The following is a 22375-nucleotide window of genomic DNA, read 5'->3' as shown; positions in this document are numbered from 1 at the left end:
GATCTCCACCTCTCACTACAGCCACCACATCCTTGCAGTGCCACATGTATTTTTATAATGATGGGAGTCTGGGCTAGTTTGATGCCAATGTCCACCACTCACTCTCCAGCATTACATTGTCTTAAGACTTCCAATTTTATTCACTGTTTCTGGACCAAACCTTCTAAATGCCATTACTGATTATTAACAACCCTTGATAAACCTGATCTATTAACAGTTTACCTACTGTATGTACACTGAATTATGTTTTCTTGCAGGTGATGAGTAGCTACTTTGGCAAGATATCCGAAGAGAATGTAAAAAACAACTTTGTGCTCATTTATGAACTTCTAGATGGTGAGTTTCGAATGTCATGACTGTATAATAGGTTAGATTTGTGATATATCAGCTTGAGAAGTTAATGTGTAAACCTTAAGGTACATTGTACATAGTTTACATTTGTTTTAATTATTAGATGCTGTGGAGAAAGTACAGTATACAAGACAGGAAATTAAAATAAAAGATAGGTAGAAAGAGATTTACAAGGATTCAGGAAAAAAGGGAGTGTAGTCTTTGAGTACTGTTTTGCTATAGCATTCTTAATCCAGGTTATATTTTGTATAAAGTATACTGCACTGTACTGTACAGTATATGCATATATACACAGACACTCCTCGGGTTACAGATGAGTTACATTTCTAGAGGCGACCTGAAAGTCGGAAGTGACCCTTCTATAGGTAATCATTGAACACACAGACAAGTATGTGCAATATATAAGGTCGATTGATCAGTTTTACAATGTTAAAAAAGTAACCATTTACCACTATGCGATGGCTAGAATCAGTTTTATGATAGTTGCTTCCCGTGGAATGCATGGGAGGTTTGGCCCGTCTCTGGTAATTGCCAGGCTAAGCAGTTGAACCGTCTCATGTCGCCCAGAGGAAGGTTTGTGTGTGGAATAAATAAAGATACTGTAATCATAAGAAATGAAATAAAAGAAAGAAATACTGTATAGTATACTGCATTGCCAGAAATTTTGTCACTACACACGAGATAATGAGACAGCGAGCCAAGATCCCTCACGCCCCTCCCCTGCTATGTGTTCAGGCCTTGCGTGCGCGTGCGCGCACACACACACACACACGTAAGAAATGTTTATTCCCTTTATGGTTTTGAGCTTATGATAATTATTATTATTTTTCTTTGCACATTTTGTATGAACGATTGTGTGCATTAAAGTAAAAAAAAAATATACTGTATCTACTCAAAATTTCAAGTTGAAAGATAACAATAATACAGCTCATTGCTTGGCCTGGTAGGGGGAGGCTGAGATCCCGATGCTGCACCTCCTTCCGCTCTCCCTTACCTAGTGATGTACGTAATTTTTTTTCTGGCAGAATAAAAATTTTTTTCCCCTGAAAACACAAGATAAAAAAACGTTGTGTGATGTCGATGTCACATTCTGGAATATATCACAAAAACTGTTTTTTAGGAAAAAAAATGGCTTTTTGTTCAATCCAGAAAACAATGTCTAGCTTTGATTACCCAAGCAGGAGGTGGAAAGGGAGGTGAGGCTGCGTATAAGGCTCCGCTAGCTTAGGTCCAGATTATAATTACTGTATAAACTTTTTTTGAATATTTTCCAGTATTAGGAACATTTACCGGAAGGTAAAATGTTAATTTACATATCCCAATTAGGATACTCACTTTACTCTGATGCGTTTCTCCTATTCTTTTTTTTTTTTTTTTAATTTATACCATGGTAGTTAACTTTTAAACTCTTCAACCTGGTTTTCTCTTAATTTCTTACTTCATTTATTTTCTCCATTAGTTTTGTCTAGTTATTTCATTTCATTTCATATATTTACTCCATAACCTCTGACCTTTGGTAGCGTGGCTCGAGGGTTATGACACATGGGTACATTGTAATTGTGGTATCAAGCAATAGGAAGGAATGGCAGTAAAATACTGCAGGTAAATGATACTCCTAACATACAAATAAAATATAAAATGGTTTATTAAAATGAAGTTAGATTTTAATACTAATTTCAGTAACACTCAACTACAGGGGTCAACTTCCTGGCTTTATTTATTTTGTACTGTTAAACTTAGGTACATTTTCCACTTACACCATGGCTGGGTGTACATATACAAGAACACACACAATACTCTTACATAGCACCTTTGAGCACCATTATTACAAGTGGCAAAGATGAAAGTATGTGTTGTAATAATTTCTACAGGGATCGACAAGTCATTATTATTTAGTTGTGGTCCTTCTGTAGTTGAAGGGTTCAGAATACATGTACAGTACTTGGCAAAGCTTCTAAGATAAAATCATTATTTTTTACCTCATGCATATTGATTAATTTTACAATTTAACCAAGTCACCCAGGAATTATGCTCAGTAATGCATTATCATTTCTGTGTTAACTTGAGCTTGGATAGTGACACTGGTTTTATTTAGATCTTATAACTGAGTGTGCTTCTTATTCCAGAGATCCTTGACTTTGGGTATCCCCAGAACACAGATACAGGAGTCCTCAAGACTTTTATTACACAACAGGGTATCAAGACAGCTAGTAAAGAGGAACAGTCACAGATTACATCCCAGGTATGTACCAGTTGTCTCCAGTCTTTCTCAAGTAATGATATATCATATTGAAAAATTTAGTTATTACTACTACAGTTTATCCAAGCAATGACCATTATACGGTGCGGTTAGGGACCTCAAAAAGCCATCGATAAGTGATTGATCATATATTGATCTTAATAACTTGTAGGAAAAATAGGTTCCGTTCCTGAGACCCTGAGGAGCCCAAATAAGTTTTATATCCTGCTGCTATAATGATTAAATGTCAAAACTCAAATAATTTATAAAGAGACATAAAACCAAAAAAATTATGCAAAATAAAGAAAAATTTTTTTTATATGCAATATAAATTATTTATTTCCAGTTACCTTACATGATATGCACAGGAGGATGTTGCACATATTGTACAATCTTTCATACAGAATGTGCAATAAAAAAAAAGAAGTAAAAAACATGAAGGGATTCAACATTTATTATGTGTGTGGGAGCTAGAACAAGAGAGTGAGGGAGTGGCATTCCTTCACGGCTCTGCTGTCTCGTTCTAGTGACAAGATTTCTAAATGGCAACGCATTATTTTTACTTTATTTATTATTATAATTATTTTTATTTATTCCTCTCATTTACCATTACAGGCATCCCCTGGGTTACGGAAGGGATGCGTCCTTGAAAATGTTTCCATATCGTGAAATTCCGTAACGTGAAACCAATTTTCCCATTGACTCCCATTACAGGCAGTAGGCAGCTATCACACAGGAAGGTACTACTGCCTGGGAAGATATTGGAAGCATAATGTATTGTCTAATGGTAGATCCTGCTACCATATGGCATCACAAAAATTGTGACCAAGTCCCAGGTGGCTGATCTGACTTTCTGCCTCATTTACACACAATTGCAGGTTCTCAATTGTTTCTCTTACTTTGACAACACAACATACATATATCTTTTCTCACAATTTATTTTATTTTTTATTTTTGTAGGTAGTTATTATTTTTATTTTTCTTAATATCGGAGGGCAAGCTGGCAATCCTTGCGAGAATTCTTCACCGACTTTCCTTGGGATGAATGTTGCTTTTCCACTCAGGATGCCTCGGTATGAGCTGACAGCATTGCTGGGGTTATACAGGGCGGTATGAGTGCATTTATCCCATCTTCTACCAAAACTTTCACATTACAATCATGGTTTGATCGCTCCTGCTCTCTTGCTTGCAGGGTGAGAGATAGGGCATGTCGAGCTATGAAACTATCTCCTTCTCCTATTACCCACACCTCTTTCATTACTTCTAGGAATCGTTGTAAGGCTATTCTTCGTAGGGCCAAGCGGAATTTTATTAAAAGAAAGACCGCTGTCCTGACTAATTCTTCCTCTAGTAAATCCTTCTGATCCTTAATTAAAAAAATCTGTAACAACTTCTGCACACCTTCTTTTCCTCCCCTCTTCCGTCCCAATAACTCTATAGCCAACTCTCCCCCTGACAAAGCCAACCTCTTTGGCACCTTATTCTCCTCTAATTCTACCTTAGACAATTCCCACTCTATCCCTCCTACCCCTGCACCTCCTACTGAACCTATGCACTTTCCTCTAATCTCCACTCGCAGGGTTGCCGTTGTGTTATCAATGTTGAATGTGAGTAAGGCGCATGGACCGGACCGAATACTCCCTCGTGTTCTGAGGGAGTGTGCTGAAGCCCTGGCCCCTGTGCTTGCTCGTCTCTTTCGCCTTTGCCTCAAAACCCAAACTTTTACTTCTTGGAAGCATGCCTTCGTTCAGCCCATCCCAAAGAAGGGTGACCATTCTAATCCCTCTAACTATCGCCCCATTGCCCTAACTTCATCCCTCTCTAAGATTTTCGAAACTATCTTGAACTCCCATTTTCTCCTTCACCTTGAACGCCTTTCTCTTTTGTCAGATCACCAGTATGGCTTTCGCCAGGCGAGATCTACTGGTGATCTGCTCTCCTATTGCACCCATCTTTGGTCATCCTCTCTTAGGAATTATGGGGAAACTTTTGTCGTGGCCCTCGACATCTCCAAAGCATTTGACAGGGTATGGCACAAGTCTTTGCTATCTAAACTTCCCTCTTTTGGTTTCTCTCCCTCACTTTGTTTTCTCATCTCTAGCTTCCTTGAGAACCGATCTATGGCAGTTGTTGTCGAGGGATCGATTTCTCGCTCTTTCTCTACCAGTAGTGGTGTCCCACAGGGTTCTGTTCTTTCACCAACTCTCTTCCTTCTTTTTATCAATGATTTACTTCACACTACAACTAATTCTATCCATTCTTGCACTGATGATTCTACTCTTCACTCTTCCTCACATTTTCCCCTTCCTCCTAACTCTCAAACTAGATCTGTTTCTAGAACTGATATCATTGCTTCTATCAGCGCAGATCTGTGCAGCATCTCTGAATGGGGAGGTACAAACTAGGTTAAGTTCAATAGTAATAAAACTCAATATTTACCACTTACACTTTGTAAATTAGACGATCTCCCACCAATTACATTTCAGGATGCTAGCATCCTCCCAAATTCTGAAATAAATATGTTAGGCCTCACCATTTCCTCCAATATGTCTTGGAAATCACACATCCTTAGTATAACTAAAGCTGCCTCCCGAAAGTTGGGAATGCTGTACAGATGCCGCAGCTACTTCACTCCTGAGCAGTTGCTCCAAGTATATAAGGGATTCATTCGTCCTAACTTGGAGTACTGCTCTCATATCTGGGGTGGCTCTTCTTCTGTCCAACTATTAGATAGGGTGGAATCAAAGGCATTTCGTCTTATTAACTCTCCTCTTTTAGTCGACAATCTCTTTTCCCTTTCTCTTCGCCGCAATGTTGCTTCACTCTCTCTCTTTTACAGGACTTTAGCGGGCAATGTTCGGTGGATTTGGCATCCTGTGTACCGCCGGCAAGGCCGTGGGTTCGTAACCCACGTCTTGCCCGCGGTGCCCACCATTTCTCTGTGGATGTCGGTCACACGAGAATAACCTGTTATAGTACCTCCTTCTTTCCTCACACAGCCAAACTGCGGAATACCCTGCCTTTTTCTGTGTTTCCCTGCTCTTACAATCTGTCTCACTTTAAACAGCTGGTTTTCTGGCATCTTCGTGGTGTAGATTCATACAGTATAACTTTTTTTTTTCTATATTAACAATTTCTTTCCATTCTTTTTTTTTTCGCCCCCCAGGCTCCGTTGTGGGTCGTTTGACCTGTGGCCAGGTGGGCTAATTCCCCGTAAAAAAAAAATATATATATATTTTTTATTAATTTTTATTAATTTTTAATTATTATTGTTGTTGTTGTTGTTGTTGTTGGTGTTGTTGTTGTTGTTGTTGTTGTTCCCAGGTCCTGATGTGGGTCATTGACCTTGTGCCCTGTGGGTTAATCCTATGTGTATGTGCTGTGGGGAGTGGTGGCGGGAGTGTGGTAGAGAGCTGTGGTATGAGTGCTGTGGGGAGTGGTGGTGAGCTGTGGTATGAGTGCTGTGGGGAGTGGTCGCGGGGAGTGTGGTGGAGAGCTGTAGGAGTGTGTGAGTGGTGGCGGAGTGTGGTATGGCGTGTGGTGGGGAGTGTGGTATGAGTGCTGTAGGGAGTGGTGGCGGGAGGTGGAGAGCTGTGGTATGAGTGCTGGGGAGTGGGTGGTATGAGTGCTGTGGGGAGGGTTCTGGGGAGTGTGGTGCTGTGGAGTGTGGGGAGCAGGTGGGCGTCAGTGTGGTGGGGAGTGGTGGTGATGGGGAATGGTGGCGTGAGTGCTGTGGGGAGTGGTGGCGTGAGTGTGGTGGGGGAGTGGTGGAGGGGAGGAGTGGTGGCTGTGGTGGAGTGTGGTGGGGAGGCTGGTGGGCTGAGGTGGGTGGGGAGGGGTGGTGGTAGGGTGGTGGGGAGTGGTGGCGGAGTGTGGTGGGGAGCGGAGGTGGTGGGGAGCGGTGGCGTGAGTGGTGGGGAGCGTGGCGTGAGGTGGTGGGGAGTGGTGGTGGGGGAGTGGTGTGGTGGGTGAGGGGGTGAGTGGCGTGAGAGGTGTGGGGGGAGGTGGCGTGAGTGTGGTGGGGTGGTGGGGAGTGGTGGGGGCTGGTGAGTGTGGTGGGGAGCGGTGGCGTGAGTGTGGTGGAGGGGCGTGGAGTGTGGTGGGGAGCGTGGCGTGAGTGTGGTAGCGTGAGGATGAGGTGGTGGGGAGCCGTGGCAGCGTGGCGTGGATGAGTGTGGTGGGGAGCGGTGGCGTGAGTGTGGTGGGAGCGGTGGCGGAGTGTGGTGGGAGGGGCGGAGTGGTGGGGAGCGTGGCGCAGGCGTGAGGTGGTGGGAGCGTGGCGTGAGTATGGTGTGGTGGGGAGCGTGTGGTGGGGAGCGTGGCGGAGTGTGGTGGGAGGTGGGGAGTGTGGTGGGAGCGGGCGTGGGAGCGGTGGTGTGGTGAGCGTGAGTGGTGGTGAGCGTGGCGTGAGTGGTGGTGGGGAGCGGTGGCGTGAGTGTGGTGGGGAGCGGTGGCGTGAGTGTGGTGGGAGCGGGTGGGAGCGGTGGCGTGGGGAGCGGTGGTGGTGGGGAGCGTGGGAGGTGGCGTGAGGTGGTGGGAGCGGAAGTGTGGTGGGAGCGTGGCGTGAGTGTGGTGGGGAGCGGTGGCGTGAGTGTGGTGGGGAGCGGTGGCGTGAGTGTGGTGGGGAGCGGTGGCGTGAGTGTGGTGGTGTGGGGGAGTGGTGGCATGAGTGTGGTGTGTAATGGCCCTTGTTTCATAAACAGAAGTATTATGTAAATGGGTTAATTACATTTGATTTATGTACTGAGTCACCCCCTGTAACTTTCCACTGGCTATGAGGTGACATGTTTAATACACGTGATAAGGTGTGCCCATGGGAAGCTGCTTCATACTATGCTGAGTAAAGGCATAAAGTAGCCGGCTCCTGGCCAACTAAAGCGGGCAGTAGCTTGATATCTTTGACTAGAGGAAGATGTTATTTGAGAGCTGCATTGGATGGCTCCGTCTTCCCTCGAGGGAGGGCGACGCGTCTATTCCGTTCTCCCTTGATGGGTCACTACTCAGTCTCACTCACAAACTAATATCGAACTGACGTTGATTCACGTCTACTGTATTTACATAGATGCTGTCCCTCTCTCTTCACGCTCATAGATAGCGGAAGATACGGTGATTTACACATCAGGAATTCCAGCAACGGTGGTGACGGATTATTACCGGTCTACATACCAAGACGTCAGTGTTTTGTGAAAACAAGAAAAACAAAAAACAGTGACGAGTTACAAACAATATCCGAGTGTTAAGACTATGTCCCGTATTGAGACGATAGTAATGGAGTGTTTCTCATTCTGTCGCCCAAAGATGCTACAGAATTATTCCCAATAACCGCAATTGAGTTATTGTTGATGTGAAATCCCTGTTAACGACAAGTGAGAGCGGTCAGGAAAGCGTCTGTCAGCACCTGACCATTCTGTGGAAGGTATTCCCCTGTCGTGAAGTGGACTCACCCTGCTCATAGTGGGAGGTAAGAGTGCGGTTACCCACCCACCACCCCCCACCTGGGACCATCTGTGGATTGTGTTTTCTGTGAAGACCTCCAACAGTGGGACTCTATAACTTCTCAAGTGATTGTTACAACTAACGGTCATCTCACCATATACACAGTTGGTAAAGGTAGAGGAATTATGTTCTCCTCATTACTCACGCCACCACTCCCCACAGCACTCACGCCACCACTCCCCACCACACTCAGGCCACCACTCCCCACCACACTCACGCCACCACTCCCCACAGCACCTGGTTACAAATCTTCTAAATTACAAAATTGTCCAGTTTGTACATGCCATTACTCAAATTCATGTTGACTGCTTCGGTCAACATGAATTTGAGTAATGGCATGTACAAACTGGACAATTTTGTAATTAAGAAGATTTGTAACCAGGTGAGAAGGTTGGGTCACCTTACCCTCTGACCTGACTACCGACTGTTGCGTTGGTTTTTAAAGATTAGTAGGGTCATTACCTAATACCTGAGTAAAGGCATAAAGTAGCCGGCTCCTGGCCACCTAAAGCGGGCAATAGCTTGATATCCTTGACTAGAGGAAGACGTTATTTGAGAGCCGCAGTAGGTGGCTCCGCCTTCCCTCAAGGGGGGACGAAGTCCCAATTCCGTTCTCCCTCGATGGGTCACTACTCAAAGTCTCACTCACAACTTAATATTGAACGGAAGTTGATTCACTTCTACTGTATTTACAAAGACGCCGTCCCTTTCTCACCACACTCATAAATAGTGGAACATACGGTTGATCTACACTCAGGAATTATACAAATAATACTTTTTAACAAAAGAAGAAACTTCAATTGGGTTTCGTTAATAAAGCCCAATATAATAAATATGTGAACCAACCTGGTTAACTTGGAATTAACCAACTGGATCAGGTGGGGAGCGGTGGCATGAGTGTGGTGGTGCGAGTGTGGTGGGGAGTGGTGGCGGGAGTGTGCTGGGGAGCGGTGGCGTGAGTGTGGCGGGGAATGGTGGCGGGAGTGGTGGCGTGAGTGGTGGGGAGCGGTGGCGTGAGTGTGGTGGAGAGCGGTGGCGTGAGTGTGGTGGGGAGCTGTGGCGTGAGTGCTGTGGGGAGTGGTGGCGTGAGTGGGTGCCAGGCGGGCGCGGGCGGTGGCGTGGAGTGTGGTGGGGAGCTGTGTGGCGGGAGCGTGGCGTGAGTGGCGGAGTGGTGGCGTGAGGGCGGGGATGGTGGCGTGGAGTGTGGCGTGTGGTGGGAGCGGTGGCGTGAGTTTGGGAGGCGGTGGCGTGAGTATGGCGGAGGTGGTTGCGTCGTGTGGCGGAGAGTGGTTATGAGTTGTGGCGGGAGTGGTTGCTGAGTTGTGGCGGGGCGTGGCGGAGGCGGAGAGTGGTTGCGCGGAGTGTGGCGGGGAGTGCGTGAGTTGTGGCGGAGTGGTGGCGTGAGTGTGGCGGAGAGTGGTTGCGCGGTGGCAGAGAGTGGTTGCGTGAGTTGTGGCGTGAGTGTGGCGTGAGAGTGGTTGGGAGTGTGGCAGAGAGTGGTTCGTGAGTTGTGGCGTTAGATTGTGGCGAGGCGGTGGCGGAGAAGTGGTTGTGTGAGTGTGGCGGGGAGTATGGAGTGTGGGCGGAGAGTGGTTGCGTGAGTGTGGCGAAGGCGTGGTGCGTGAGTGTGGCGGAGAGTGGTTGCGTGAGTGTGGTGGCGTGAAGTGTGGCGGAAGTGCGTGAGTGTGGCGGGAGTGGTTATGGAGTTGTGGCGGGAGTGGTGGCGTGGGTGGGCGGAGGTGGCGCGTGAGTGTGGGGGGAGTGGTTGCGAGTTGTGGCGGTTGTGGCGGAGAGTGGTTGCGGAGTGTGGCGGGGAGTGATGGCGTGAGTGTGGCGGAGAGTGGGTTGCGTGAGTGTGGCGGGGAGTGGTTGCGTGAGTTGTGGCGGGGAGTGGTTGCATCTGGGCACGCTGGTTGGCCGAGGAGATGTGACATAGCAAGGCGAAATCCATTGTGATTGGCTGCCTCGGGGGGTATGGTCCGAGTTAGTCACGCTGACATTGGCTCTCGCTCTGAATGGGATGTTGCCACTTTCTGGAACTGAGCGCATAGCCAGATACGTATTTCCAGTCCTGAGGTAAAATCACACCTTATTTTTGAAGGACTTTCTACCATATATCTATTCTAGCTAGAGGGTTACATCCAACACCAACATGTAGAGGAAGGGTGAAAATAGTGGTATCCACCAAAAAAACGCATTTTGGCTGGGGTGTCGCTTCACCCCCTTCTGACGCAGAGTGCCTCGTATGCAGTTGATAATTTGTTTTGTTTTACTAAGGATTTTGCTGCTAAACATTTATATGCTCTATGAGGTATTTAGAAATTAAACCCTTTAAGTCTGAGATTTGTTTGTTGTATGAGATTAACGTTTAACTAATGTAAGTAGAGTATGTGGACAGATGAAGACTGGTCTTATTTCTACAACAGGTGACTGGACAGATTGGTTGGAGGAGAGAAGGAATCAAATACCGGCGCAATGAACTCTTCCTTGATGTTATTGAATATGTTAACTTGCTGATGTCTCCACAAGGTTTGTGTCACATAGATCCTCAGTCTTATATATACAGTAGCTAAAACAACTATCTGTGCAGGTGGGGGTCGATGTGCTCCAAAATTTTACGCGTGACTAATGACAGCCCTCATATACCAAAATTTATCGTCCGTGGTCTCATTGTTTTCCACAAAGTATGCACCGATAGTTATTTTAGCTACTGTACATAATTCAATTATTGCTGTATTTTGCAGTTGAGAATGTGTCAAATGCAAAGTTTGTTAATATTGTATTGCATTTACTCTTGTGTACTGTACAGTGTTTACCCTGAATGGGGTGAAATGTATAAATGTAATTGTTTTTTTGGCATGGAAAAAATTTAAAATAGTTGGAGGAGTTGTGTTCAAGGTATCATTAGTGTGATCTTGGGAGTAATAAATAAAATAACTATAAGTGTCTAAATGTAGAAATGATGGGTTTGGAATTTGGGAATTAAAAAGAAAAATATTGTAATACAGTCATGCGCCGGTTAACGTCCAACCGAACAACGTCCGATCGCATATACGTCCGTGGCCCCCAAAAAGACACTTCCGTGACACCTGCCTGCTGGACCACCACTCCACGACCCCCTGACGGAGACACGATGATCCTCCCCATACTGGCCAGATATTATGTGTTAAAGGAATATCCTTCCTTCCTTAGGCTTTAGTAAGCATTTGCCTACAGGTGTAATGTTAACCTACATCTATTGAGGATAAATTCTTTCACCTACAAATTGACAATAACACATTTGCTATAATCAGACATACCTAGTTGCCTCAACAATTGCAACCTCAGTTGCAATTGGGGTTGGATTTTCAAATTCTGTGTCATTACTAAGGAATGGAGGACTCGGGTGTCCTGAAGCGAGAGAAAATGGACTCCTATGACGGGGCACTCAAATAAAGAAAGCATAGCTACATGTTTTGTGACTACCAATGTGTGTTTCTGATAATTACCATAACATTATATCTTTAGTGGGTCTGAATGAAAGCGGTTGTACAAACACAAGCACTCACACATGCCACTCAGACTGACAGACTTGACAAGTTTTACCAACCATAAAGACAGTTGAAGCTTTAAACATCACTCACAATGGATCTTGAATATTCCAACTGTAATCAGACATATCTAAGTTGCCTCAACAATTGCAACCCCAGTTGCAATATCAAATTCTGTGTCATTACTTAGGAATAACGAAGTCTCGGGTGCACTCTAAGATTAAGAGAAAACGGAGGACTCAGGCGTCCTGAAGTGAGAGAAAACGGACTCGTATGATGGGGGACCAAATAAAAAAAGCATAGCTACATGTTTTGTGGACTACAGTATTGAGCGTACCCTTTTCACCATTTTGTAATAAACCTAGCCATGCCTGTGTGTGTTTATGATATTTACCATAACATTATATATATATTTAGTGCGTCTAAATGGTCGTAAAATGGGAAACTTGGGGTTGGGTCTTGGGTGCCAGGAACCAATTAGAATAAATCCCATAGGTTCTGCACTTTTGTTATCGCGTTTTTGTGATGATCGGACAACTCCATTTCGGTTAACGTCACGTTTCCAAGAACGCATCTAGGACAATAACCGGCGCATGACTGTATTAATACAGTGGTCCCTCGGTTAACGAGCACATTTCGTTCCACAGAGTCGTTCGTTAACAGAATCTATTATTTCAATGGGACATTGGGTAATTAGTTCCAGCGCACAGAAAAGTACATACAAAGTAAAGCCAAAAATGCATGAAGTCAGAAACACTCCTAAAATTCCCCTACCAAACAGGGAGGTACTACCACCTGGGAAGATATTGGAAGCATAATGTATTGTCTAATGGTAGACCCTGCTGCCATATGGCATTACGAAAATTGTGACCAAGTCCCAGGTTGCTGGTCTATCTTTCTGCCTCATTTACACACAATTGCAGGGTTTCAACTGTCTCTCTTACTATTGACAATACAACAAATATAACCGTACTCACTCTTGATCTGTTTTATTCATTCTATTTTATTCTCTTATGTCAGTTGATATTAATATTGAAGCGGGGCCTTCTCGGATGGGTCCCACTGGTCGGGAAGGTTGTGGACCCCAGGGCCAGGCTGATCATCATCCAGTTACTGGGGCCTCAACTGATGCCACCGCGGTTGCTGGAGGATCGGCTTTTTTCACACTTCATTTTTCCAACAATTGCGGCCTGAGATCCAATTTTCCTTCTGTGGAGCACCATCTATTAACCTCTTCCCCCGACCTCTTACTACTTTCCGAACTTCAATTGACAAAAGCAGCTTCACCCAAACTTTTCCAAGTCTCCAACTACAACCTTTATACCTCCTTCCGTTCTAAGGGAGGTGTATGCGCCTACTGCAACACACATACACCTATAGCTCGACTCACGGATCTTGAATCTTCCCTTTATGATGTCATTTGGCTCAAAATATCTCTACCTACTGTGACTATTTTCCTTTGTTTCTCCCAACTCTATCAACTATTTCAAACTCTTTGACTATCTCACTTCTTGCCATGAGTCATTGCTGTCCACACACCTCAACACCGAGATCCTCTACCTAGGGGATTTCAATGTACATCACAGAGTGGCTTGGCTCTGCAAGGGATGACCCAGGTGGAGCTGAGGCACTCTCTTTTTCCCTACTTAATGATTTGGAACAAATAATCAAACACCTTACAGTGATCAGGAACACGTGTAGGTCCTACACACGTTCCTGATTGTCACGATCAACTTGCTAACATTCTTGATCTTGTTTTACCTCTAACCCTTCACACTATTCATACTCAATTTCTGCCCCCTTAGGGTCTTCTGACCACAACCTTATTTCTATTAAATCAAACTGGGCACGACCACCTCCCCCACCCCCTTCTAAACGTCAACTATGGCACTATCGGAGGGCAAGCTGGCAATTCTTGCGAGAATTCTTCACCGACTTTTCTTGGGATGAATGTTGCTTTTCCACTTTGGACGCCTCGGTATGTGCTGACAGCATTGCTGGGGTTATACAGGGTGGTATGAGTGCATTTATCCCATCTTCTACTAAAACTTTCACATTACAATCATGGTTTCATCGCTCCTGCTCTCTTGCTTGCAGGGTGAGAGATAGGGCATATCTAGCCATGAAACTATCTCCATCTCCTATTACCCACACCTCTTTCATTACTTCTAGGAATCGTTGTTAGGCTATTCTTCGTAGGGCCAAGTGAAATTTTATTAAAAGAAAGACAGCTGTCCTGACTAGTTCTTCCTCTAGTAAATCCTTTTGGTCCTTAACTAAAAACATCTGTAACAACTTCTGTACTCCTTCTTTTCCTCCCCTCTTCTGACCCAATAACTCTATAGCCAACCCTCCCCCTGACAACCTCTTTGGCACCTTATTCTCCTCTAATTCCACCTTAGACGATTCCCACTCTATCTCTCCTACCCCTGCACCTCCTACTGAACCTATGCACTTTCCTCTAATCTCCACTTGCAGGGTTGCTGGTGTGTTATCCAGGTTGGATGTGAGTCAGGTGCATGGACCGGACGGAATACCCCCTCATGTTCTGAGGGAGTGTGCTGAAGTCTTGGCCCCTGTGCTTCCTCGCCTCTTTTGCCTCTGCCTCAAAACCCAAACTTTTCCTTCTTCTTGGAAGCATGCCTTGGTTCAGCTCATACCGAAGAAGGGTGACCATTCTAATCCCTCTAACTATTGCCCCATTGCCCTAACTTCATCCCTCTCTAAGATTTTCGAAACTATCCTGAACTCCCATTTTCTCCGTCATCTTCAACGCTTTTCTCTTTTGTCGGATCATCAGTATGGCTTTCGTCAGGCGAGATCTACTGGTGATCTGCTCTCCTATTGCACCCATCTTTGGTCATCCTCTCTTCAGGATTGCGGGGAAACTTTCGTCGTGGCCCTCGACATCTCCAAAGCATTTGACAGGGTATGGCACAAGTCTTAACTATCTAAACTTTCCTCTTTTGGTTTCTCTCCCCCACTTTGTTTTCTCATCTCTAGCTTCCTTGAGAACCGACCCATGGCAGTTGTTGTTGAGGGATCGATCTCTCGCTCTTTTTGTATCAGTACTGGTGTCCCACAGGGTTTTGTTCTTTCACACTACAACTAATTCTATCCATTCTTACGCTGATGATTCTACTCTTCAGTCTTTTTCACATTTTCCCCTTCCTCCTAACTCTCAAACTAGATCTGTTTCTAGAACTGATATCATTACTTCTATCAATGCAGATCTGTGCAGCATCTCTGAATGGGGAGGTACAAACTAGGTTAAGTTCAATAGTAATTACACTCAATATTTACCAATTACACTTTGTAAATTAGACGATCTCCCACCAATTACATTTCAGGACGCTAACATCCTCCTAAATTCTGAAATAAATATGTTAGGCCTCACCATTTCCTCCAATATGTACTGGAAATCACACATCGTTAGTATAACTAAAGCTCCCTCCCGAAAGTTGGGAATGCTGTACAGATGCCGCAGCTACTTCTCTCCTGAGCAGTTGCTCCAAGTATATAAGGGATTCATTAGTCCTAACTTGGAGTACTGCTCTCATATCTGGGGTGGCTCTTCTTCTGTCCAACTATTAGATAGGGTGGAATCTAACGCATTTCGTCTTATTAACTCTCCTCCCTCTCTTCCCTTTCTCTTCGCCGCAATGTTGCTTCACTCTCTCTCTTTTACAGGTACTTTAACGGGCAATGTTCGGTGGATTTGGCATCCTGTGTACCACCGTCAGTGGTGGGCACGGTTCTGCTAATCCGCTAACTTCTAATTTGCGAAGGTAACTTTCTCGTTAGCGGATTAGCGTTTTCGCTAACTTTGGAAACTATTAGCGGACCAATTAGCTTCCGCTAAATTTAGTTCCACTAACTTTAAGTTCGCTAACAAAATTTATACATGTTTGTTCCTGTCTGTTGTAAGCGTATGGCACCGCGACGCGTGTCTCCAAACAGCCAGTCAGGCATGCTTGGCTGAATGCGTGTTAGTACGTGTAAACGTGAAAGGAATTTTTCGATTATTAAAGTTTAATACTTTTTTTTTACAGTAAGTAAAGACTGTCAGTGTATGTTAAAAGAATCATAGAATGTAATTTTAAACTAGTGTATAATTTCATTTCTCATTTATTTGTTAATTTAATTTAGGTTTGTTTTGTGTCAATGTATTTGCTTATGCTAAGTACTGCATAAGTTCATAACCAGGATGTCGTCCAAGGTGTGCGCCAAGCAAAATTTTCTAAAAACTTACTTTTCATTAAAGTTTAGAGTTTTCTGTTTATTTACATGACTAAGACCAACAATAAGTTATATAAAAATGCACTGGTATAATGTGTATGTGGTTGGTATTGCATATTTACATGAATATTGAATAAGGCCGATAGGTTGTATGAGAATGCAAATTAATTAATTGTGAAATTGTGTACAGTGTACACCTTGATAAGTTGATCATCATATGATCTTGGCATGATGCTATTTGCTACCTATGCTATACAGTACTATAGTTTTTGGATTCGTTTAATACTTTCTGTCTTTTCGTACAGTAAATACAGATTATAAAGTGTATGTTGAAACTTGAATGTAAACTAATGTCTAATTTCATTTGTTTATTTAATTATTTGTGTGCACCTTGATCATCATCTGATCTTGGCATGCTATACCTTTTTGGAAAGCTCTATGTCTAACCTACAAGACAACATGAAAATTTCAGCTCTCTAGGTCTGTTTTTAAGGGTTTTAGAGTGCTTCCCCCCCCAAAAAAAGAAGCTAAATTCATGTAATAAAAGTTAGCGGTTAGCGTGAGCTTCCGCTAATTTTTTTAGCTGTTTAGTGGTTTAGCGTTTGCGAAGTTAACTTTTTAGTTAGCAGATTAGCGGTTAGCGAAGCTAACTTTTCGTTTAGCTGTGCCCACCACTGACCTCCGGCAAGGCCGTGGGTTCATAACACACGTCTTGCCCTTCGGTGCCCACCTTTTCTCTGTGTATGTCGGTCACACGAGAATAACCCGTTATAGTACCTCCTTCTTTTCTCACACAGCCAAACTGTGGAATGCTCTGCATTTTTCTGTGTTTCCATACTTATACAATCTGTCTCACTTTAAAAAGCTGGTTTTCCAGCATCTGCGTGGTGTAGATTAACACAGTACAGTGACCCCTCGTTTAACGAACGCCTCGGTTAACGAAATTTCGGTTAACGAACTGCCTTCCATAAGGATCTTCAATTCGGTTAACGAACAAAAATTCGGTTAACGAATTTCTCACGAACCGACCTCAACATGTTTTCGCTTGCACTGGCCGGGCAACCAGCTTTAGTATCAGTCCGCCAATACATTAATCGGTTCTAGGGCTTAAATTCCTAACTATTTTAGTAAATATCAAGAAGTTTATACTATTCAATAATTTTAAAAGTTTAATATTCAATTTTTTAGTCATTTTAACAATTATTGAACATAATTGAAGGTAAAGTGACTAGTTTAAAGCGCAACATCCAGCCTCTTAACACAGCAAACAGGCGTTAGTCTCTCTCTGTTTTCACTGGAGGTAACATCTTGCTTGAGACTCTCTTCAACTAAACGCTTTTTCTGTGTTTCCAAGCAAATTATTGGTCATTTTGAAATATATTTTACATATTGACAATATATAATGCAGTGCAGTGTTGATTTAAAGAAAATAATCTTGAAATACACCAAGAGAACTAAAATTTTATGGGTGAAATGGTGCCATGGGGTGACTTCTCTTCCACCCCAATGCCTTCTCTTCTTCCTTCTCCTCCACCCCCATTCTAATTCCCATCATCATTATCATCCAGGAGCCTTCTACATACACACCTCAAAGTAAGTGAACTTTTCTACCATTTTTGTTGAATTTAGGAAATTTTCGGTGAGCTGGAACCAATTACCCAAAAACCCATTGAAACAATGGTTTCGGTTAACGAACGACCTTCTGGAACGGATTGAGTTCGTTAACCAAGGGGTTACTGTACAGTATAACCTTTTTCTTCTCTATTTTCAATTGCTTTCTGTTCTTTTTTTTTCGCCCCCCAGGACCTGGTTGGGCAATGTTTTCTCAGTTCTTGGTCGGCTTGATTGGGTGTGGTGTTTTCTTGGTGTTGTTTGCTTGTTGTGGGGGCCTTGTTAGCTTGAAATTGACGATCTTCTTTTCCTCCTCTTTTTGCTCTCTTGGACCGTCCATTTGCTTGTGTCTAGGTCCTGTTCTTTTTCGTGCCCTGGCTGCTCGTAGATGTGGAGGAAGTCGGAGGAGGTGATCGTGATGAGGTGTTCTGCCCCTGGGGTGTCGCGGTCTTCTTGTCTCTTGGTAATGTGTGTCTTTTCTTGGGTCTTCTTGTCTCTTCTTGTTTCTTGGTTTCTTGTTTTTTTCTTGTCTTGGGTGTGTACTGCAAGGAGGGCCTCCTTGTAACTCAGTTTCTTGTTGAGCCGAACCTTGGCTATCCTGCATTCCTCCTTCCATTTGGGGCAGGTCCGGCCGGCAGAGGAGTGTGGGACGCCATACGCAGCGCATTTTTTCTCTGCATTGGATCAGGCTGTGTATCGGTGTCCGGGGGTACCGCATAGGGAGCATATGTCCTGCATCTCACACTTGAGGACAGTGTGACTGTAGTGCTGGCATTTGTAGCAGCCTTTGGGTCTTGACTGGCACGGTTATCCACGCCAGTTGAGCTTTTTTGGGTAGGGTTTCGTGGTGTCCGACGAGGGCAGTGGTGTCAGACAGCTTCTTGACACAGCTGAGTTGTCCCTCAAGTAGTTGGTCCAGCTCTTTGCATCCATTTGGGCAATTTCGGCTTGGGAGATTACTCCCAGCTTCAAGTTGTCCCACATGTAGGCTATCGTATGTACTTGGATGCTGTTGATGTCGGAGAGCTCTGCGAGTTGTCCGCATATAATCTTGGTGGCTTTTAATGGTACATATCATTTCCAGGTCAGGTGTTGTCGGCCCATGTTGCTGGCAAGGTAGTGATGAAGAGTTACTTGTCTGGGATGCCTGAGTGCAAGTTTGGCATCAATGACAAAATTGTGATGGATGCTAAGAGAGGTAAGTGAGCTGCTGTAGTAGTATCTGCCTCCAACACATGTAACACTAAAGGGCCTCCACATAACTCCACTCGAGCTTCTTCTAATACTGTACTGCTGTTTTTTGCTTCCTCTTTTCATATTTTAGGACCAGGTTGAGTGTAGCCTGCCATTTCTTTTCGTTCCTTCACGTACCCAGACCACAAGTATCCTTTCAATTAAAGTAACTGAGATCTGGGTAGTTGTAGTAGTAGAAATTAGAAATTATTATATCCTGATCACTATCCTTTCTTAGTAAGACTGAAATCTGTTTTAAATTAAATTTAACACACTGTTATTTATGTGTCACCCACTCACCATTCCTTCCTTCTGTACTTTTAAAGTTTAAAGTAAATTTCATACATTGTATGAACATGTCTACAGAAGTACTTGTAATGTTCACACTTCCTCACACAGGTTAGATTTCATAATCTTGCAGGCTTTCTTAAGTTCAATTGATTTTTGTCTACACGAAGTACAGAAGCAGTTATGCAGTAGTCCAAAACATTATAATTATTGCTGTAGTTGCCATAAAAAAATTTACCCATAATATTTTTTAAATTTTCAGGGTGCCATATCAAAGTACGGTACAGTACAGTATGTTGTTTCACCCATACTGTATTTCAGGGCCAGCTATTATATAATAGTATAGTACTGAATAACTAAAATATCCTATGACCATAATGGAAGTCAGGCCCTGGTATTATATAACAGTACATGTACAGTATAACTATAATGTATCCTGTCACCCATACTCGAGTTAAGGTTTGGTATTATACATCAGTACAGTTTAGCTGTAATATATCTTCTCACCTGCCCTGGATCATTAAGTCATGGAATATTATATTCATGCCTGCTTCAGGAGTGACTGAAGCAGGGATAAATGAAAGGAGTGTGGATGTTCAGCCTTCAAGGAAAACAAAATTGAATGATTGATGAGAAATCTACTGGTGATAAGTGTAGGGCATAAAGTGTGGAGAAACTGAAAGGGTGAAAGCAAAAGGTGTGACAGTTCTGATGAATGATGAAGTGTGAAGTTACGTGATGGAATACAATGAGATAAGCCCCAAAATATTATATGGTAAACTAAAAGTGGAGTATGACAGATGGATTTTGAGAGTTTATATGTCCCAAGGGAATACTCCCTATTTTTTATCTATTTATTTTTATTTAACGGGAATTATCCCACCTGGGCACAGGTCATCAACCCACAACGGGGCCTAGGGGGGCGAAAAAATAAAAACAGAAAGAAATTAAAAATAGAAAAGAAAAAGGTTGTATTAATCTACTCCATGAAGATGCCGGAAAACCAGCATTTTAAAGTGAAACAGATTGTATAAGTATGGAAACACAGAAGAAGGCAGAGCATTCCACAGTTTGGCTGAGGAAAAAAGGGGGTACTATAACGGGTTATTCTTGTGTGACCGACATCCACTCACCACAGGCAAGACGTGTGTTATGAACCCACGGCTTTGCCGGAGGTACACAGGATGCCAAATACATCGAAAGGCTGCCCGAGAGAGAGAGAGAGAGAGAGAGAGAGAGAGAGAGAGAGAGAGAGAGAGAGAGAGAGAGAGAGAGAGAGAGAGAGAGAGAGAGAGAGAGAGAGAGAGAGAGAGAGAGAGAGAGAGAGAGAGAGAGAGAGAGAGAGAGAGAGAGAGAGAGAGAGAGAGAGAGAGAGAGAGAGAGAGAGAGAGAGAGAGAGAGAGAGAGAGAGAGAGAGAGAGAGAGAGAGAGAGAGAGAGAGAGAGAGAGAGAGAGAGAGAGAGAGAGAGAGAGAGAGAGAGAGAGAGAGAGAGAGAGAGAGAGAGAGAGAGAGAGAGAGAGAGAGAGAGAGAGAGAGAGAGAGAGAGAGAGAGAGAGAGAGAGAGAGAGAGAGAGAGAGAGAGAGAGAGAGAGAGAGAGAGAGAGAGAGAGAGAGAGAGAGAGAGAGAGAGAGAGAGAGAGAGAGAGAGAGAGAGAGAGAGAGAGAGAGAGAGAGAGAGAGAGAGAGAGAGAGAGAGAGAGAGAGAGAGAGAGAGAGAGAGAGAGAGAGAGAGAGAGAGAGAGAGAGAGAGAGAGAGAGAGAGAGAGAGAGAGAGAGAGAGAGAGAGAGAGAGAGAGAGAGAGAGAGAGAGAGAGAGAGAGAGAGAGAGAGAGAGAGAGAGAGAGAGAGAGAGAGAGAGAGAGAGAGAGAGAGAGAGAGAGAGAGAGAGAGAGAGAGAGAGAGAGAGAGAGAGAGAGAGAGAGAGAGAGAGAGGGGAGAGAGAGAGAGAGAGAGAGAGAGAGAGAGAGAGAGAGAGAGAGAGAGAGAGAGAGAGAGAGAGAGAGAGAGAGAGAGAGAGAGAGAGAGAGAGAGAGAGAGAGAGAGAGAGAGAGAGAGAGAGAGAGAGAGAGAGAGAGAGAGAGAGAGAGAGAGAGAGAGAGAGAGAGAGAGAGAGAGAGAGAGAGAGAGAGAGAGAGAGAGAGAGAGAGAGAGAGAGAGAGAGAGAGAGAGAGAGAGAGAGAGAGAGAGAGAGAGAGAGAGAGAGAGAGAGAGAGAGAGAGAGAGAGAGAGAGAGAGAGAGAGAGAGAGAGAGAGAGAGAGAGAGAGAGAGAGAGAGAGAGAGAGAGAGAGAGAGAGAGAGAGAGAGAGAGAGAGAGAGAGAGAGAGAGAGAGAGAGAGAGAGAGAGAGAGAGAGAGAGAGAGAGAGAGAGAGAGAGAGAGAGACTCAAAGTTAGGTCGAATGAATCCCTTATATACTTGAAGCAACTGCTCAGGAGTGAAGTAGCTACGTCATCTGTACAACTTTCGGGAGGCAGCTTTAGCTATATTAAGGATGTATAATTTCCATGACATATTAGAGGAAATGGTGAGGCCTAGCATATGTATTTCAGAATTTGGTAGAATGATAGCGTCCTGAAATGTAATTGGTGGGAGATCATCTAATTTAGAAAGTGTAATTGGTAAATACCGAGTTTTATTACTATTGAATTTAACCAAGTTTCTACCTCCCCATTCAGAGATTCCGCATTGATAGAATTAATAATATCAGCTCTAGAAACAGATCTAGTTTGAGAGTTAGGAGGAAGGGTAAAATGTGAAGAAGAGTGAAGAGTAGAATCATCAGTGTAAGAATGGATAGAATTAGTTGTATTGTGAAGTAATTCATTGATAAAAAGAAGGAAGAGAGTAGGTGAAAGAACAGAACCCTGTGGGACACCACTACTGGTAGAGAAAGAGCGAGAGATTGATCCCTCGACAACAACTGCCATGGATAGGTTCTCAAGGAAGCTAGAGATGAGAAAACAAAGTGGGGAGTGAAACCAAAAGAGGGAAGTTTAGATAGCAAAGATTTGTGCCATACCCTGTCAAATGCTTTGGAGATGTCGAGGGCCATGACGAAAGTTTTCCCATAATCCCTAAGAGAGGATGACCAAAGATAGATGCAGTAGGAGAGCAGATCACCAGTAGATCTCGCCTGGCGAAAGCCATACTGGTGATCCGACAAAAGAGAAAGGCGTTCAAGGTGACGGAGAGAATGGGAGTTAAGCATAGTTTCAAAAATCTTAGAGAGGGATGAAGTTAGGGCAATGGGGCAATTGTAAGAGGGATTAGAATGGTCACCCTTCTTCAAGATGGGCTGAACCGAGGCATGCTTCCAAGAAGAAGGAAAAGTTTGGGTTTTGAGGCAGAGGCAAAAGAGGCGAGCAAGCACAGGGGCCAGAACTTCAG

General features: G+C 43.9%; 1 protein-coding gene across 1 annotated transcript in view; it reads left to right on the top strand.

Annotated features, from left to right (window-relative positions):
- Positions 1 to 232: 232 nt before the first annotated feature.
- The window catches only part of LOC121857448 (AP-2 complex subunit mu-like), a 96815-nt gene continuing 74672 nt past the window's right edge, over positions 233 to 22375 (top strand). Inside the window, exons 1-4 of the mRNA XM_042353536.1 lie at positions 233 to 336; positions 2478 to 2593; positions 10513 to 10615; positions 18551 to 18664. Coding sequence (XP_042209470.1) covers positions 261 to 336; positions 2478 to 2593; positions 10513 to 10615; positions 18551 to 18664 — 409 coding nt within the window. The 5' untranslated portion in view covers positions 233 to 260. The remainder of the gene's footprint in view (positions 337 to 2477; positions 2594 to 10512; positions 10616 to 18550; positions 18665 to 22375) is intronic.

The sequence above is a fragment of the Homarus americanus genome, unplaced genomic scaffold (assembly GCF_018991925.1).
Source record: "Homarus americanus isolate GMGI-L3 unplaced genomic scaffold, GMGI_Hamer_2.0 scaffold51859, whole genome shotgun sequence".
NCBI lineage: Eukaryota > Metazoa > Arthropoda > Malacostraca > Decapoda > Nephropidae > Homarus > Homarus americanus.
The sequence above is the reverse complement of the archived record's forward strand: the minus strand, read 5'-3'. Positions and strand labels throughout refer to the sequence as shown.